This window comes from Chanodichthys erythropterus, chromosome 2, assembly GCF_024489055.1.
Source record: "Chanodichthys erythropterus isolate Z2021 chromosome 2, ASM2448905v1, whole genome shotgun sequence".
In the NCBI taxonomy this organism is placed as follows: Eukaryota; Metazoa; Chordata; class Actinopteri; order Cypriniformes; family Xenocyprididae; genus Chanodichthys; species Chanodichthys erythropterus.
The window spans coordinates 573000-592614 of record NC_090222.1 but is presented as its reverse complement, the minus strand read 5'-3'; the positions used below and the strand labels follow the sequence as shown (position 1 = coordinate 592614).

At 38.5% G+C, this 19615-nt stretch overlaps 2 protein-coding genes across 3 annotated transcripts in view; both read left to right on the top strand.

The window, feature by feature from the left end:
* The first annotated feature begins 1748 nt into the window (after positions 1-1748).
* Positions 1749-9907, top strand: LOC137024172 (uncharacterized). The gene is made up of 7 exons (XM_067391402.1): positions 1749-2043; positions 2122-2162; positions 3325-3423; positions 3544-3700; positions 3794-3864; positions 3962-4057; positions 8445-9907. The coding sequence occupies exons 1-7, from the start codon at positions 1749-1751 to the stop codon at positions 8694-8696; spliced, it is 1011 nt and encodes a 336-aa protein (XP_067247503.1). The 3' UTR covers positions 8697-9907.
* Positions 9908-13140: 3233 nt separating this feature from the next.
* inpp5b (inositol polyphosphate-5-phosphatase B) overlaps positions 13141-19615 on the top strand; it is a 39614-nt gene continuing 33139 nt past the window's right edge. The window contains exons 1-5 of one of the 2 annotated variants that reach the window (XR_010896327.1): positions 13141-13543; positions 13993-14071; positions 15210-15307; positions 15383-15412; positions 15520-15630. Coding sequence is in view for 1 of the 2 variants with exons in the window: in XM_067399416.1 (XP_067255517.1) it covers positions 13486-13543; positions 13993-14071; positions 15210-15307; positions 15383-15412; positions 15520-15630 (376 nt within the window). In the remaining variant the exon portion in view is untranslated. The remainder of the gene's footprint in view (positions 13544-13992; positions 14072-15209; positions 15308-15382; positions 15413-15519; positions 15631-19615) is intronic. The other variant, XM_067399416.1, reaches the window with a different exon arrangement.

The window sequence follows — 19615 nt, the reverse complement described above, 5'->3', positions numbered from 1 at the left end:
TCATATTGGCACACTTAACTTCATCCACAGCTGTTAACAACTCCAGTCTAATTCGTGCTTTCCCACTGTACAGTGAAGGTAAGCAGTATTTCCCAAAATACCGTATGATGTTGTTAATGTGTAAATAGATTTTGGATGCAGCTGTGGGCTGTAGGTTTAGATGGACCAGGAGATGCTGTTGCGTAGTGAAGGTTGCCATGTTTTCAAACAGGTGATTCCATGAGTCTGGAATTCATCAAGACCCAATGTACTGCATGTGACAGATGCTGAATGTTACGTGTGGGTGTTTAGTTGAGAAATACTGCTGTGAATGTAGGCTGAGATTTCTTCATGTATTTGTGAGAATGACATCTGTGCAGGCTTGTTTTAATATATGTTGGTAAAATTTATATATATATATTATTCGAAGTTGTAAATTAAAGATTATTGGTGTACATTCTATTCCAGTCTTTCTACTTCAAAATTCCACGTTTAATTCAGTGCATTACTTGCCGTTTCTTTGTCATTTTTTTGTGAAATACAAGAGCAAAACTGTTAGTAAATCCTACGCCAATTTTTTTTTTTTTTTTGTGCATCTAAATGATTTATTTACGTCTTTGCATGAGGGACAAAAGCAATTAGTCAAAGAGCCCACAATCTTTGAAATATACAATGTCAGGTTTATTAGGCAACTAGATTAGGAAGCCAGCTATAGGAGAAAAGAAATGCAGATAGACAGTCAATGTCATCCAAAACACGATTTTGCCACTGTGTGATAGAAATAGAAAGTCATAATTTGGGCGAACCAATGTTTTCATACAAGACGTGGTTTCCAGGGTAGTTTCCTGAAGGGGTTGATCACTGCCTCACGGGGAACGGAGTAACAAGCCGTGCTTTGCACTTACACCCGGGGGATTCACAGAGAACAAACAAGTTGTTAATTGTGTGAGCGGCCTCGTTCAAGGATTGTGATTTCTGTGATGTAACATTGAACGATTGCACCATATAACTACACCAAGATGCTATCTGTGTCAAATTCAAATACATGCACCTGTGGAAACTGAATCAGTGCGCCTCTGTTTCAGCTAAACAATTGACATCTATTAGAAGAAATTGACTCTGATGAAATGCTCCGTTGCAGATCAAAGCAGAATATCATGTGCCGAGGTCATGGGAGGTTAAGCATGTTCCGCAACGACAATTATCACAGGCCGCGTTTGCATAGCTCTCGGTGAAAATCTATTTCCAACGTCATGGATGCAAACCACCATCAGTGATTCATTTACAGGCAAAGGGATTTTTCTGATACTGATGCTTGCCGTCCTTTTTGTTGGTTGCTGGACTCGTTGAACACACGAAATGAATTGGATTGAATCAGCAAAAAACACCATTATCCATAAACACATCAATGTTCTTGCTGTTTTGCATCACAACTAAATGACAAACATTATTTCATGCCTTCAGATGGCGTTGGGAGAAATCGGGATAAGCAAGACTCTGTCTTCAAAAACAGGTTTGTTATTATGACATGTAAATTGTGATTTGATTTGTTGTTAATAAATGGCAAGCTGGGAATTTCTGTGTAAATAGTACATAAAAAAATAATTTTGTTAGAAATGCTTCTAGTGTGCATGTTTTTCTATGCATTTCTCGGCTTGGCAAGTAACATTTAACCACATGCAAATACAATAAATGCTCTAGGTGTCACAGGTATTTTCTGTCCTTCATCTGTCTGTCCAACAGGCGTCCTGTTTTTTCTAATATTGCAAATGAGTCTGCTCTCTAAAGTGACTTCAGAAGATGCTACAACATCTGCTACATCCGAAACAACACCAACTGCAACAGCAGATACTGTAAGCCAGAGTGTGACAACTCAATCTACGAGTCCAGAGAGCTCGAGCTCCTCCACTTCTACAGACCAGATGTCAACTATACCCTCACCCACACCCACACCCACACCCACATCCACCTCTTACACAACAGCCACTACACACAATAACACACATAGCACTTCCTTTGCCAGTACTACTGTTTCCACAATGAACATCACTAGCATGAACACAGGTATTCTTTCTTTCCGTCTGCCTATCTATATCTACGATGTGTATGGTTATAATGTTTAACTTGTTTATTTGTCTATAGTTTCACAGAATGCATCATCAGTAACAGGAAATTACTCTGCGGTGAGTTCTGGGCATGTAATATTTGCATAAGAATGATTAGGTTCCACTTCATATTAAAGTGCCCATATTATGCTATTTTAAATATTCCTAGCTTTGGTTTGGGGTCTCCTACTATAGGTTTACATGCATCCAAGGAAAAAAAAAAATAAAAAAAAAATAAAAAAACACTTTAATTTTCTCATAATATCTATTGCAGCATCAGCTCTTTTCTCAGAACGCCTGAAATGGTTCGATAAAGGATTCAGTCTCTCTAAACCCCTCCTTTCCATGATCCTGCTCTGCTCTGATTGGTCAGATTGTGATTGGTCACATGTACATTAGCATATCTGAATTTCAGTTCTTCCTCAGCACTTGATACAGAGTGATACGAACAGTAACGATGGTGTCGGTTTTACCGTTTCAATCTCATCCATGTGGATTTGCTTTGGCAGCAGAAAACAGCATCTTTTTGTCATGAACAACACGAACCAAACTCTTCCAGTCTGAGATACAACTACAGTGTTTGAGGGCGGGGCAAATTAGACCTTGTTTGCTGGTAGCCAATGAAGAGCATAGTCTGGCATTATGCAAATTTCTATATTGTTACATAGGTTTGAGCAGGAAGTCAGACTGGAATAACTGATGACTCGTTTCAGGCAGTTCAGAATCGCTTCTTTCTTTTGGGAGACAATAACTCATTTTTCTGCACTTTGATCTTTGGAACTTTGCAGACCTTTTACATTCACAAACAGCTGCTATATTACACACTATATGAAAGGGAATATCCCCGAAAAGCATAATTGGGGCACTTTAAGTGAATTTAACTAACATTTCAATGAATAATCTGATACAATGCACTTATTGTGTACATACATGTTTTACATTGTGCTTATAAAAAAAAAAAAAACCTGCATGTAATTACATCAATAATTTCACTGTTGACCTTCCCTTACCCATAAACTCGCTCTTAAACCCACACATATAGCACCTAACCTTACCCGTGTCCCAAATCAATAGCAGCACAAGTGTTTTACATCAACACATATCAACACATCAAGTACATTGTACCTAACAATTATTATTATTGCAAGTGCATAGAAGTTAAATACACCTAAAATAAAATGTGAACAATGCTTACAATAAAGGACTTGAATTTATTCCTAACTTTATTCCTCCCTTAAAGATATCCTGTCCAGAGTTTTGGTGCACGGCAGATAACTGTTACGCCCAGTACATGAATGCGACGGCGTATCCCTGCCTATCCGGCTCTAATACCTGTCAGGTCAGTCCACCATGTGCCAGTTTTAGATGGGATCCTCCAGTGGAAAATAAATAATGCAAATCATGTGCTCATGAACTCGTAATGATTTAAAGAGTTACATCTCGCTCTGTTGTGCTTCAGATAATGAAACAGAACACAAGTTACTATGTCAGCTGCAGTGCCTCATGCGTGTCCTGCGGGAACATGACTCAAAGTAATTGCTCTTGGAAATGTTGCAGCACAGCCAACTGCCTCAACGAATCTCTGCTTGCCTTGACCAATTCATTCAGCACGACAGGTAACCTCAAACTCTGTCTTATTATCTCAAATATATGTGAGTGGTAACCTTTAAATGTTAACTGTTTTATTACTGCCCTATTGCCATCCGTAGATGCAACAACATCCACTACCACTACAACAACAACCGCAAAGCCAACGGTTCCATCCACCCCAGCAAATAATGTAAGAACACTCTCAGCCGTTTGTCACTGTAGGGCACAAATAAACATTTTCTGCCAGTTGATTTCTGACTTTTGTTTGATTTCTTTACTTCCAAAAGGGCAAGAAGTGTCATAGTATCAAGTGTGATGGGACAACATGCTACAAATCCATCAATACCATCATGATGTGTCCCATTGGTCAGGATTACTGTGGGGTAAAAAAACAAAAAAAATCTTCGTAATTATTTTATAATTTAATGTTTAATACATTTCTTATGTTTAAACACTATTATCAACTTTTTCTTTTTATTAGATTAGATTAAATGTTTTCCCCACCCTCCTGTCTATTAGAGCTAATGGCCATTCACAACAAGGATGATAACTATAACTATAAATTCTATGAGAATACAATGAGAAATGTGAAAAATGTGGTTTGAACTCATTTGTCTAAAAGGAAATAACACTCCACACTGAAAAAATTAAAAGAAACACTGACTATCAATATGTTGTAGGTTTTATATTAAGTGAAAATGTCTAGGTTACAAATGTAACCCTGGTTCCCTCATAAGGGGAACGAGACATTGCGTCTTAAAAAGATGCTATGGGGAATGCCTCAGCATGACCGGTGTCTGAAGCATGTGTCAAAACACGACAATAACACTGGCCGGCGACATTCTATGACAGAAGCTTGTTCCCCAGGGTTACATTTGTAACTTAAAAGTTCCCTTTCAAATGGGAGCTCACACTGTAACGCGAGTGTTGTACATTTCTTTGTTGTTTGGATAACCGTTCTGCTGTTGGCGCACGCAATATCCACATTTTCAGATAGCAGATCTAGATGTAATTGTAATAAATAAGATTATAAAAACTTTTAAGATATATGAAATATAAAATAAGTAAACAAATAAATGATGTTGGCATGGTAGCACATTTTCCGCAACGGCACCTATCCGGAAAGGTATTTGTAATAATGGCAGATGTCTGACTACTTTAGTTGCGCTGATTAGTGTCTATAGCTGATAATTATATATATAATATATATACGATAGCAAATCAGACCCACAATGTAGGCTAGCATTAGCTACATGATAATAACTGTAATAGCATACATAAACCAACTAAAGTCCTGTATCCAGACACAATGTTTTAAACTAACCATTTGGAGATATCCTGCTGTAGCCGCTGAGTTGCAACTTCTTCATCCGGTGCTTCTCCATCCGGATCAGATTCAGGGTCAAACTGAAACGCTTGAACGACTGCGTGTCTACGAGCCATTGCGATACATCCACTGTCAATATTAGCACATGGTACCATAGCCGCAAGCTGGTTAAGCCCACTCCCACCCTCCACCTTGCCCCGCCTCTATCCTCCTCATTAGCATTTAAAGCTATAGACCCAGAAACGGCACGTCCTGAGGAAAGCTCATTGTTGGACTGGCTCATAGTGACTGAAATTCTGCACCAAGGCTGAATTTCGGGAAAGAGACTTCAGATACAGTACTACGGACCACTTAGGCCTATATAAAAGCATCCAAAAAGTAGCATGTCATGGGACCTTTAAAGGGAATATGGTCATGGATTAAATAACAATCCTGGCCTGTCACTTTTTGGGGACATAGGAACCAAGTCTACCCCAATCCATAAACAGTTCACCAAAGGTAGCTCACAGCGAGCCAACACAATAGTACCACTGTGTACAAGAGCACAGAGAGTCTCTTTCGAGTCTTGCATTCGAATGTATAAATTATAAAACAAATTACAAATTATGTCTAAATTATAAAAAAGCCAGAATGCGTATTCATCGACAGAAACATACATTAGCCTAACACTGTCTGTCTGTTTTATTTATTTTCCACAAACCATATTATAGATGCATATGCGTTGTCAGATGTAAGATGAACCACGGTGTGAGTTTGTGCTGATCCCTGTGTGCAGAACGGTACGGTTCATTTTTTTTACCGAGAACTGTTTCACCCCTATATCACACTGATCCAACAAACTCCAGCAGGCATGTTACAAAAGATAAATACAAAATAAACTTTAATAAAATGAAAGCAAACCATAAACAAAACTGAAAACAGAACTGAAAACATAGCTACTAAATACTCAGGCAGAATAACAACCTACGGCAGAGCCGACGGAGGGAGGAATCATGATGGTGATTTGGCAGGCGACATCCGGGCAATGACCGGCAGAGATGAAGCTGTAGTTAGGATATCCCAGGACGCAGACGGAGAGCCGATGGCACCGAGCGACACAGCGGGCACTGGAGACCACAGAGGAGCAGCGACGAAGAGCATTCAAGGTGGAACCAGATTGTCTGAGGACTGAGGTGGAGCCAGGGGGAAGGAGGAGGCCGCTGAAGCTGTAGGGGTGGAGAGACGGATCACAGCGGAAGACTTGCAAGTCCGTGGCGCAGGCAGGGTGACAAATGACAAAGGTGGAACCGGAAGGATGAGGGAAATCGGTGAAGCCATAAGGCTGAGGGTCTCTGGTGGAGCCAGAGTCTGGCTGTGTTCTGGATCGAGGGTAGATGCTCTCCCAACACCTGATAGTCTCCTTTCAACAAAGTCCTTTGATGTCTGGGAGGTCTACTGGGTGGTGATAGTTGGCCCTGATCCAGAAGAGAGACTTTAAAGTCTCATCATCGAAGGCTGTCTGTAAAGCGAGCTGGCTCAAGTGAAGTGCAATTAAGGAAGCCCGTCCTGGGATAAAGCGGTAAATCTTGCTGCATAAACTATCTTCTGTTTTGGTCAGTTGTTTTGCCACATAGTCTAAGCGCTGGTGTAGGCAGAAGACCGGCTGATGAAGATAAATACAAAATAAACTGTAATAAAATGAAAGCAAACCATAAACAAAACTGAATACAGAACTGAAAACATAGCTACTAAATACTCAGGCAGACAAGGTTAAGTAATGACAAACAGCTGAACAGAATGACTAATCCTATCAGTAACCATGACAAGTCATATGTGGTGGGAGACTAAAACAAAGGAAAATGGGAACTAATGAATACAAACTAAAAGTCCATGAAAACGAAACTAGTGGTGTGGATGCTAATATAATTATCATTATAGTTATTATTCTTGGTGTGGACGGGCCTTTAGTTATAAGTTCTTGGTTGTCTCCTTAAACCTTGTCCCAAATCATGACATCAGGGTGGGAGGTTGGGTTATTTAAAGGGATAGTTCACCCAAAAATGAAAATGTGATGTTTATCTGCTTACCCCCAGCGCATCCAAGATGTAGGTGACTTTGTTTCTTCAGTAGAACACAAATGATGATTTGTAACTCCAACTATTGCAGTCTGTCAGTCGTATAATGCAAGTCAGTGGGAACTTCGTCTATAAGAGTAAAAAAAAAACACGCACAGACAAATCCAAATTAAACCCTGCGGCTCGTGACGACACATTGATGTCCTAAGCCACAAAACGATTGGTTTGGGCGAGAAACTGAACAGTATTTATATCATTTTTTACCTCTAAAACACCACTATGTCCAACTGCGTTCAGCATCCGGTTAGTGAGGTCTAAACGCGCTCTGACAACGTTAGTGATCACTCGCACTCATTGAAGCAAAGCGCGAGACATCACCGGATCATCTCCGGATGTGGAGGTCAGTTGGACACAGTGGTGTTTTAGAGGTAAAAAATGATATAAATACTGTTCAGTTTCTCGCCCAAACCAATCATTTTGTGTCTTAGGACATCAATGTGTCGTCACGAGCCGCAGAGTTTCACTTGGATTTGTCTGTGCATGTTTTTTAGACTCTTATAGATAGAGTTCCCATTGACATGCATAATACGAATGACAGACAGCAACGGTTGGAGTTAAAATGAATCATTTGTGTTCTACTGAAGAAACAAAGTCACCTACATCTTGGATGCCCATGGGGGTAAGCAGATAAACATCACATTTTCATTTTTGGGTGAACTATCCCTTTAATTTATTGGAATTAATTAAAAAGGCTCTCTCTGCTCCCCACCAGTGGACATGCACACAGTAACCTAAAATTAATTTGCTGTTTTTTGCACAACAAAATCTTTACTGTTTAAATTGTGTTCATTTAACTGTTAAACTCCTGCATCTATTGGCTCAACCCTACTCCATTGTGGTCTTGAGTTTTCTTCCGGGACGGAAAACGTCACAATATTCCTCATTTAAATATTCATATGCAGAATAAAGGGGCGGGGCCTGGTTGAGTTAGTTAGTAGTGTGTTGAAACTGGCGGTTATGGCAAGGGGCGGGACATTTTCCAAACATGCGCTTCACAACACACTGCTCCAGCCGACCAATCAGAGCACATTGCTCTTTTCAGAAGGAGGGGCTTCACAGAGACAGGAACTAAACAGTGTTACTGACAGACTGGGAAGAGAGGAGCTGCAACAATGGAGAATATGAGGAAAATAATGAACATTCAAGCATGAAAACCTGTTCTAGTAGAGACAAAAACAACATCAAGACTTTGTGAAACATCATAATAGGTCCGGTTTAAGACCGTAAATAAGGTTCATTTTCATTTCATATTGACTTTAAACCATCTTCTCTCTTGCTAAATGCTCATGCTCTTGTTTAATCAAAGCAAATCATTGTCTCATTTCTTAGCTAAAGAAGACGACAACTGGCAGTACAGAGAGCTGGCAGGCAGGTTGCAGTGACGATTGCAGAAAGATGCCAGTTTGTTCAACCTCTGTTACTACCTGCCACTTGGAGTGCTGCAACGCCACTGCGGCTGCCTCATGCCTCAAACTGACTGGTGAAGTGAACATGCCCAGCTCCGCCACCAGGGGTCCTCACTGTCCCGTGCTGCTGATGGCCTCTTTACTGCTCTTCTGGATAGTGAGAGTCTTCACTTGAGTGCAACAGTCACATTTACAGGCAATCCAGGAAAATGCAGTTTTCTTAATAGGAGAGTGTATGTGTATTCTAAAGCTGTTTGTACTTCTTTTACTGTCAAAAAAGCAAATGAAAGTGTGCGTGTCTCTACAAGATCAGTGTGAGAAGCAGAATGTGCGCATGTGTATATGTGTATAGATGCCAAATAAGCTTTACTGTGGGCATCCGTAGAGAGTTCTGTCAAGTGGGAGCGTGCCTGTTGTTGGACTCTTCATTTCACAGAAATTATCCACCAAGGAATATATTAACACTGAAGCTACAAATATGAGGTTTGCTTCCTCTTACGTACAGATTGCTACTGAGTTTGTGTATCTATGATTAATTCTTGCTCTTTTTTTGGCATTAATGTGAGAATGTCCTGACAGAAAATGACCTTTTCCGTTAAGTTTGAGGACATTTCCTTCAACACTAAAGCACAAGGCAATGCGTGATTCAAAACAATGGTGAAAAATCAAAACAGAAATTTCCCTTATTAACACAATACATTGGGCCCTATTTTTACAAACCTCTCTCAGAGTGTGTATGTATAAACTCTGACTGCAGTCAATCATGTACTTTACTGAAGCTTCTTTTTCTTGCTAGTATTTTGTTTGGTGTCCGTTTTTATTTATATTTATCGTGACAACAACCAAATTTATATTCCATATTACTCAAAAATACTCCAAAGAATATCCTAAGGGTGCTCAGATAATCCAATTTCTTATATTAATTATATAAAATAACAAACTGATTGTTCAACTAGGCAAATTTCACCCTAAAATACATGCAAAATAATAGTTATGTATGAACCATTTAAGATGAAATATGCACTTTATGCATCTAAACGTAAATTAGACAATGTAAAATATTTATAATGCATTTATAATATCGGACATATGAAGCCTGTCGGTAAAACCCATACTCATAAACATAAAGCTTTATTTTTACAGAAAAATGTGTTTAAATGTAAGTGTACAGATCTAAACACATAGTCTATGCTTATTTTATTAAATGACATTTGATTTCATAACTTTGCAGGATAGCATTACTGTACTGATAATCTAATAAAGGTCGTGATAAAGATTTTGACAGCTCAGTTGTTGCAGTGATTAATGATGATATGATAACTAGCTTCACCTTTACGCAAACAATAGATCTTAATAAACTGCTTTTGAAATTAATGAATAAACACTTTTCTTCTCAGCACCCAGGGTAGTGTTTATTTGTGTTTTCTTGTGCTTTACATTCTCCTGGTGAGATGAGGCCATGTGACACCAATTTCTGTTTAGAGCAGTAGTTTAAGTAAACAATAACAACACTGGTAGTTGACACTGTGCAGTACAGTAATATACTAGTATTCCATACCAAACACAGCAGAACATTTGCATTCTACTTACAGTATGCAAACTATATAGGCCTACTTTTCAGAAATAGTAGAACAAACATGGGCTGTGTCCGAAATCAGCCCCTATACCCTTAAATAGGGTACTATTGAGGGGACAGACATTTGTAGTGGTGTCAGAAACCATAGTGAACATTATCGAGTTCACTCATTCAATCCCATAATGCACCGCAATAACAAGCGTATATACGCCCTGTCCAAACACTTGTGGTCTTTGCCACTTGAGAGTGTGTGTACGTGACAGGAAGTGAGTGCGCAAGACTGTCCCATGTCTTAAAAATGCCCAAGTGCAGTTCCCTTAATGCACATTAAACGCACACTATCTTGAAAACTGATTCGGGGCTAAATGTATCCCATCATGCATTATGTTCAGGAGATCATATTTGCCCCGAAATCACGAGATGCAAATATGATTAGGTTATGTTTATTTTGTACAACATTTGCATCTGCTTTTTAACACTTAAGCACCACAATTTTAAAATTGTCTTGTTAGTTGCATAGCAACCACTGAACAGAAATTTATAAGTTTATTTGAAAATGCAAAGTACTGAAAATAATCATTTTTAAAAAGCTCTGTAAACACTTGCAACACTTTTTTTCAACACTATAAGTGTGTCCCATCAGATAATCAAAAGTTCTCAGACTTGCAATCTTCAAGCCTACTTGAACACTTGGGCCAAATACAGGAAATATGTCATGTAAGTAGACAATTGGTCAAGTGCAAAGACCGCAAGTGTGGGTATTTGGACAGGGCAATAGGCTGCATCCGAAATCCTAGGCAGCTGACTTGTTGCCTCGCTGCCTTATCCGGCAATGACTTGTAAGGCAGCGTTCGTGCATGAAGGCACCTCACGAAACTGATTTCAGACAAACTGAGGCAGTTTATTAGTCTACAGCAAAACAGCGCAAGCTAAACTAAATATGTAAAGGGTTAGTTCACCCAAAAATCTTATGTCATTAATGACTCACCCTCATGTCGTTCCACTCCCATAAGACCTTCGTTCATCTTCAGAACACAAATTAAGGTATTTTTGATGAAATCTGATGGCTCAGTGAGGCCTGCATCACCAGCAATAACACTCCCTTTTTCAATAAGTCTAGAAAGGTACTAAAAATTCGATTCAATTACTATTCACATGCTTTCGATTCAATTCAATATCGATTATTTTGGATGTAGTATATAAGTTTCAGTTTTTAAAATTTTCTAGAGGAAAAAAATCTCTCAACTAATGCTGTAAACTACACATGGGAGTCAGTTGGTACTACTACAATAATACTGAATGTTAAATTATTTATATAAGTAAATTACACTCTGTTTTTTATTATAAATAAAGTTTAGAATTACATATTCATATTTCTACTCGTTTTTTTTTTAAATAAACATTTAAATCGCCGCTGTCATAACTGATTTATTCAAACATGCATTAAATATTGAAGAACTTTAAATATTATAATGAATATGTAACGGTGCATAGCTATATTTATCTTTCTAGAGCACTTTTCTAGCTGACTAATGAGTTTATGGTCACTGAATGTGTTTTTCTGAGGTAAATGTGACGTCACGTGACATTGAAGCTGTTTTACTGATGTCTTTCCGAGGTTGAAACACTGATTGAGCGATTACACGAGACATGATACGGATTTCAGTAAGTTGTACTGTATATTTTAACATACCTTCAGATGTTCATGTTTATTTTGCTGTAACTGGTATTAAAGCGGAGGAGAGGATGATCACATGCTTCTCTTTAACTGAGGCGCTAAAGCGATCTGTCATGTCACATGATCTACACGTCTACAGGGGTTCAACTTTAATATTATAAAGCGACGAGAATACTTTTTGTGCACCAAAAATAACAAAATAGCGACTTTATTCAACAATATCTAGTGATGGGTGATTTCAAAACACTGCTTCATGAAGCTTCAAAGCTTGCACCCCCCCCCCCCCTCCTCTGGAAACTCAAAATTAAGAGCTTCAACACATGTACAGTGTGAACATTGAACAAAGAAACAGCATTGACTTGTACCTGGACATTAAAAAGGGTTCAAATATCTTTTTACAATACTTTTGTACTCATTTCTTTTTAAAAGATAAATCCTTGAGCTTTTGTTTTGATCACCAGATCAGCAGCTGATCGCGTGCGCAAATGTGCGCACTTCTCTTTAAAACACGCAGCACAGACTGTTTGCTAAGTTTCAAATGATTATTAAACAGCAAGCAAAGCGTCTCACGGTGTGTTCCAAACGGGATATATCGCCCTCCAAAGGGCACTTCGGAGTGAAAATAATTATGGCCGCCATATTGAAGGGTCGTTCCAAACCGAAGTGCTCAAAACCAGCCACTTCAAAGGGCCCTTCGGAATGAAGGATTTCAAAGGGTACAACTTATGGACACTTCGGCCCCCCATGATCCTTTGCACAGGGAAGTTGTTTGACGTCACAGAATGGGAACAGGAGGTTAGGAGTTCGATTTTACCTATAAATGTATAGTATTTTTCAATACAACTGCAATATTTAAACAAGTTCGATTTGGTACATTATGGTCAAAACGACATTGTACTTCAACAAAAAAAAAAAATAATACTTTACAGCTCCTTTTATCAGTCCATTTAAATGTTTAAAATACATAGATGCAATAGGCCTATACATGGTGCGATAAACCTAAAATAAATAAATAAATAAAGTATAGGTTAAACAAATTTGGCGCAGCTTGCACAATCTACTCCTCCTTGATTGTCTCGTTAAGATGACGCTGAAGTGCTTTTCAAAAGCAGAGTTTTTTTATCCCTACACCCTTCATCCCTTCGAAGCTCTCACTCCGGAGGGTAAACCCTCTGAAGGGATTAGGGCATAGGGATGAGTGTCTGATTTCACTCGCTCGTTTTCATTCACTCCTTCAAGTTAACTATATTGGAGTAATGTAGGGAATGAGACACAGCCATGGCGATCTAAACATAGTTTCTTGGATTCTCTGAGCTAAAGCGCCAACTAGTGCATATATGCCGTAAAAGAGCAGTGGGAGGGATTTGATCACTCCGCTAAGTTTGGTGTCTCTCTGCAGACTCTGAGGGACAGAAGAAAAGTTATACATGTAAAAGAAGAGGAAAATCAGAAGTGTTTCTTGTAATCTTGACTCGGTCCGGTTACAGGAGCTGTGATGAACTGATGGTTTGAGCAGGGCTGATCATGGACTCGAGAGCTGCGTGGCGTTAAGGGAGGTTCGGACGGGAAGTTGCAGAGGAAACCATGAAGACAGACCGTGACACTACCAACACACCGTTATCCGGCACACTTTAAACCTCTCTCGGTGTAAAATGATCTTGAATGACACGTCTCGCGCTTGAAGCGTCGGCTGAGGACTTGCTGTGAATAATGGACCAGTCCGTGGCAATTCAAGAGACTTTGTCCAAAGGGGAGAACTGCACTATAGTATCCTCTCGGCACTCATCCGACAGCGTTATTGCCTTGCAATCGGGTGTTTCTGGTCAAAATAAAGCCGTGCTTTTGAAATCGACTGCATGTTTTGATACATAGATTGATGCAAAAATTTAAACATCTAAGGCATGTAGACCAATTACAAACATCTTTAAATGATAGTCTAATGAATGTCACATAGTCTGTCATTTCTATTTACAGTGTATCTTACTAAGCATAAGTTGTTTTTGCTTTCTTTCTTGAGCATGTCCAGTTTTAATGGAAAAGGGTAATTTCAGTGTCATTCCGGACATGTCCGCTAGATGTCGCTAATGTGCAGTAACAAAAAATGTCTGTTATACCGTGAACGGTCTGTCATCAGCCTAATATTAAGGTGGGTCGAAAGTAAACGTAAGGAATTGTGTTGTTCTAAACATGTAGATATCCTTAGCAGCCGTACACATGCTGTGGAGTGTGTTTCACTGAAGAATGATGTGAAAGACAGCAAACTGATCGGACTGGTGCAGCAGGACAAGGAACATGCGTGAGTTTATTGACTTTTAAGAAACCCCCTTTATAACTTTCAGCAGTGACAGTAAAGGGTTAGTTCACCCAAAAATGAAAATTCTGTCATTTATTACTCGCCCTCATGTTGTTCCACACCCGTAAGACATTCGTTAATCTTCAGAATACAAATTAAGATATTTTAGTTGAAATCTGATAGCTCCGTGGGGCCTCCATAAGGGAGCAATGACATTTCCTCTCTCAAGATCCATAAAGGTATTAAAAACATATTTAAATCGGTTCATGTGAGTACAGTGGTTCAATATTAATACTATAAAGCGATGAGAATATTTTTGGTGCGCCAAAAAACAAAATAACGACTTATATAGTGATGGCCGATTTCAAAACACTGCTTCAGGAAGCTTCGGAGCACAAATGAATCCGTGTGTCGAATCATGATTCAGATCGCGTGTCAAACTGCCAACGACTGAAATCACGTGACTTTGGCGCTCTGAACAGCAGATTCGACACACTGATTCATTGTTGCTCCGAATCTTCCTGAAGCAGTGTTTTGAAATCGGCCATCACTATATAAGTCGTTATTTTGTTTTGTTTTTTTGGCGCACCAAAAATATTCTCGTGGCTTTATAATATTAATATTGAACCACTGTACTCACATGAACTGATTTAAATATGTTTTTAGTACATTAATGGATCTTGAGAGAGGAAATGTCATTGCTCCCTATGCAGGCCTCACAGAGCCATCGGATTTCAACTAAAATATCTTAATTTGTGTTCTGAAGATTAATGAAGGTCTTACAGGTGTGAAACGGCATAAGGGTAAGTAGACTAATTAATGACATTATTTTCATTTTTGGGTGAACTAACCCTTTAACATATATTAATACATAATGCATGGTTGAAATTCTTTTGGGGTTTAGTCCATGTATTTGAGACTAACATCTAATGGAAAAATTTAAACTTTACAGTCCCTTCTGAGAAAGCAAACAAAAATGTGTGAAAACTCTGATGTTTATTGATATATTATTGAATTATGAACCTTTACAATAGCATGTAATCTTAGCAATACTAGTGTCTTTTTTTATGTAATCTTAAGTTGCATTTAAGTTAAATTTAAGTTGCGTTTGCAGACTCTCAACTTTATTTTATTTTTTCAGGTTATTCCTATATTCCCATCGACGAATGGCCATCACTGGTGATGATGTCACACTGGATGAAATCATACCCATTTCTTATGACTTTTCAGTTGTTGAAGGTACGACTGAATTATTTAGTCAAATCAGCATGCTTTTATGGTCCATTGTAATGTTTTTCTCTGATATCTCCACAGTTTCATCTCCAGATGAGCTTGCTGTTGTTGGTGGGTGTTTATTTTCATCTCTACAGCTTGTTTGCTGCTTCACAATATCAGTTACAGTATCACTGGGCTGGTTTGACAGCTACAGTAATTGATTTGTCGCTACAAAGGTGCGGATACTCGAGTACGAGTTACTTTTTTTGAAGAGGAGTTGGAGCTGAAGTTACCTTTCGGATCTCATACCCGTCTGTTCCTCAGCGAAGTCAATCGGGCGTGGAGTGGTAAGACCTGACCCGCCATTGCTTTATCTGTGCTTTTTACATTCATTTACATACTTTTTACATACTTTCTCGAGTCTGATTGCCTGAGAGCCTTTTCCAGCCATGCAATATTCTACCAGAATCACCACGGGAACCGCTTCACCATCTGTATCCCTCCGCTTCTCCCAGCGAGTGTCATGGTAGACGAGCAAACCCACCATCATTTTACAGATACTACTGTTATTGTAGTTTTAAGAGGTTTTAAGCGAGAATGTAGTTATTTAGACCCCAAATATGCAACTTATATATAAACGTAGCGCCTATTTGACAATTAGTTTAGAGGTTTTTGGAGATGTGAGCTCCAGGCCGTCAGCGGCTGTTCAGTGCTTATGTACCCGCAGAGAACAGCTTCATCTCGGCCAGTCCTTCGGGAATTTGCCACTGGCTCTTATGCCATAAACATGAAGTATAATTCATTTTGGGTATATCAAACAGGCAATCTTTGTTCCAGAGCTCATCGATTTGGCTGAGGGCAAAGTTTCATTATTTTTATTTTTAACTGAAATCCTGTACTATAACTAGCGCTGCTTTTGCACTTTTGACTGAACTGCATTTACTATTTCGTTCCTTCGATTTGTTAAATCGTGAGCATGATTTACTATTTCGTTCCCTGAATTTGTTAAATCGTGAGCGTGATTTACTATTTCGTTCCTTCGATTTGTTAAATCGTGAGCGTGATTTACTATTTCGTTCCTTCGATTTGTTAAATCGTGAGCGTGATTTACTATTTCGTTCCTTCGATTTGTTAAATCGTGAGCGTGATTTACTATTTCGTTCCCTCCATTTGTTAAATCGTGAGCGTGATTTACTATTTCGTTCCCTGGATTTGTTAAATCGTGAGCGTGATTTACTATTTCGTTCCCTCCATTTGTTAAATCGTGAGCGTGATTTACTATTTCGTTCCTTCGATTTGTTAAATCGTGAGCGTGATTTACTATTTCGTTCCCTCCATTTGTTAAATCGTGACCGTGATTTACTATTTCGTTCCCTGGATTTGTTAAATCGTGAGCGTGATTTACTATTTCGTTCCTTCGATTTGTTAAATCGTGAGCGTGATTTACTATTTCGTTCCCTCCATTTGTTAAATCGTGAGCGTGATTTACTGTTTCGTTCCCTGGATTTGTTAAATCGTGAGCGTGATTTACTATTTCGTTCCCTCCATTTGTTAAATCGTGAGCGTGATTTACTATTTCGTTCCCTCCATTTGTTAAATCGTGAGCGTGATTTACTGTTTCGTTCCCTGGATTTGTTAAATCGTGAGCGTGATTTACTGTTTCGTTCCCTCGATTTGTTAAATCGTGAGCGTGATTTACTATTTCGTTCCCTCGATTTGTTAAATCGTTCGCGTGATTTACTATTTCGTTCCTTGGATTTGTTAAATCGTGAGCGTGATTTACTATTTCGTTCCTTGGATTTGTTAAATCGTGAGCGTGATTTACTATTTCGTTCCTTTGGATTTGTTAAATCGTGAGCGTGATTTACTATTTCGTTTCCTCCATTTGTTAAATCGTGAGCGTGATTTACTATTTCGTTCCCTCCATTTGTTAAATCGTGAGCGTGATTTACTATTTCGTTCCTTGGATTTGTTAAATCGTGAGCGTGATTTACTATTTCGTTTCCTCCATTTGTTAAATCGTGAGCGTGATTTACTATTTCGTTCCCTCCATTGGTTAAATCGTGAGCGTGATTTACTATTTCGTTCCCTAGATTTGTTAAATCGTGAGCGTGATTTACTATTTCGTTCACTAGATTTGTTAAATCGTGAGCGTGATTTACTGTTTCGTTCCTTCGATTTGTTAAATCGTGAGTGTGATTTACTATTTCGTTCCCTAGATTTGTTAAATCGTGAGCGTGATTTACTATTTCGTTCCCTCCATTTGTTAAATCGTGAGCGTGATTTACTATTTCGTTCCCTAGATTTGTTAAATCGTGAGCGTGATTTACTATTTCGTTCCCTGGATTTGTTAAATCGTGAGCGTGATTTACTATTTCGTTCCTTCGATTTGTTAAATCGTGAGCATGATTTACTGTTTCGTTCCTTCGATTTGTTAAATCGTGAGTGTGATTTACTATTTCGTTCCCTGGATTTGTTAAATCGTGAGCGTGATTTACTATTTCGTTCCTTCGATTTGTTAAATCGTGAGCGTGATTTACTATTTCGGTCCTTCGATTTGTTAAATCGTGAGCGTGATTTACTATTTCGTTCTTCGATTTGTTAAATCATGAGCGTGATTTACTATTTCGTTCCCTCGATTTGTTAAATCGTGAGCGTGATGTACTGTTTCGTTCCCTCGATTTGTTAAATCGTGAACGTGATTTACTATTTCGTTCCTTGGATTTGTTAAATCGTGAGAGTGATTTACTATTTCGTTTCCTCCATTTCTAAAATCGTGAGCGTGATTTACTATTTCGTTCCCTCCATTTGTTAAATCGTGAGCGTGATTTACTATTTCGTTCCTTCGATTTGTTAAATCGTGAGCGTGATTTACTATTTCGTTCCTTTGATTTGTTAAATCGTGAGCGTGATTTACTATTTCGTTCCCTCCATTTGTTAAATCGTGAGCGTGATTTACTATTTCGTTCCCTCCATTTGTTAAATCGTGAGCGTGATTTACTATTTCGTTTCCTCCATTTGTTAAATCGTGAGCGTGATTTACTATTTCGTTCCCTCCATTTGTTAAATCGTGAGCGTGATTTACTATTTCGTTCCCTCCATTTGTTAAATCGTGAGCGTGATTTACTGTTTCGTTCCCTGGATTTGTTAAATCGTGAGCGTGATTTACTGTTTCGTTCCCTCGATTTGTTAAATCGTGAGCGTGATTTACTATTTCGTTCCTTGGATTTGTTAAATCGTGAGCGTGATTTACTATTTCGTTCCTTGGATTTGTTAAATCGTGAGCGTGATTTACTATTTCGTTCCTTGGATTTGTTAAATCGTGAGCGTGATTTACTATTTCATTTCCTCCATTTGTTAAATCGTGAGCGTGATTTACTATTTCGTTCACTAGATTTGTTAAATCGTGAGCGTGATTTACTATTTTGTTCCCTCGATTTGTTAAATCGTTCGCGTGATTTACTATTTCGTTCCTTCGATTTGTTAAATCGTGAGCGTGATTTACTATTTCGTTCCTTGGATTTGTTAAATCGTGAGCGTGATTTACTATTTCGTTTCCTCCATTTGTTAAATCGTGAGCGTGATTTACTATTTCGTTCACTAGATTTGTTAAATCGTGAGCGTGATTTACTATTTTGTTCCCTAGATTTGTTAAATCGTGAGCATGATTTACTATTTCGTTCCTTCGATTTGTTAAATCGTGAGCGTGATTTACTATTTCGTTCCTTGGATTTGTTAAATCGTGAGCGTGATTTACTATTTCGTTCCTTGGATTTGTTAAATCGTGAGCGTGATTTACTATTTCGTTTCCTCCATTTGTTAAATCGTGAGCGTGATTTACTATTTCGTTCACTAGATTTGTTAAATCGTGAGCGTGATTTACTATTTTGTTCCCTAGATTTGTTAAATCGTGAGCATGATTTACTGTTTCGTTCCTTCGATTTGTTAAATCGTGAGTGTGATTTACTATTTCGTTCCCTAGATTTGTTAAATCGTGAGCGTGATTTACTATTTCGTTCCCTCCATTTGTTAAATCGTGAGCGTGATTTACTATTTCGTTCCCTAGATTTGTTAAATCGTGAGCGTGATTTACTATTTCGTTCCCTGGATTTGTTAAATCGTGAGCGTGATTTACTATTTCGTTCCTTCGATTTGTTAAATCGTGAGCATGATTTACTGTTTCGTTCCTTCGATTTGTTAAATCGTGAGTGTGATTTAATATTTCGTTCCCTGGATTTGTTAAATCGTGAGCGTGATTTACTATTTCGTTCCTTCGATTTGTTAAATCGTGAGCGTGATTTACTATTTCGGTCCTTCGATTTGTTAAATCGT

Coding starts and splice junctions, on each gene's coding strand:
- LOC137024172 (XM_067391402.1), top strand. CDS start 1,749: ATGAGTCTGCTCTCTAAAGTGACTTCAGAAGATGCTACAACATCTGCT. Junction 2,044..2,121: donor CATCACTAGCATGAACACAG/GTATTCTTTCTT, acceptor ATTTGTCTATAG/TTTCACAGAATGCATCATCA. Junction 3,865..3,961: donor CATCCACCCCAGCAAATAAT/GTAAGAACACTC, acceptor TACTTCCAAAAG/GGCAAGAAGTGTCATAGTAT.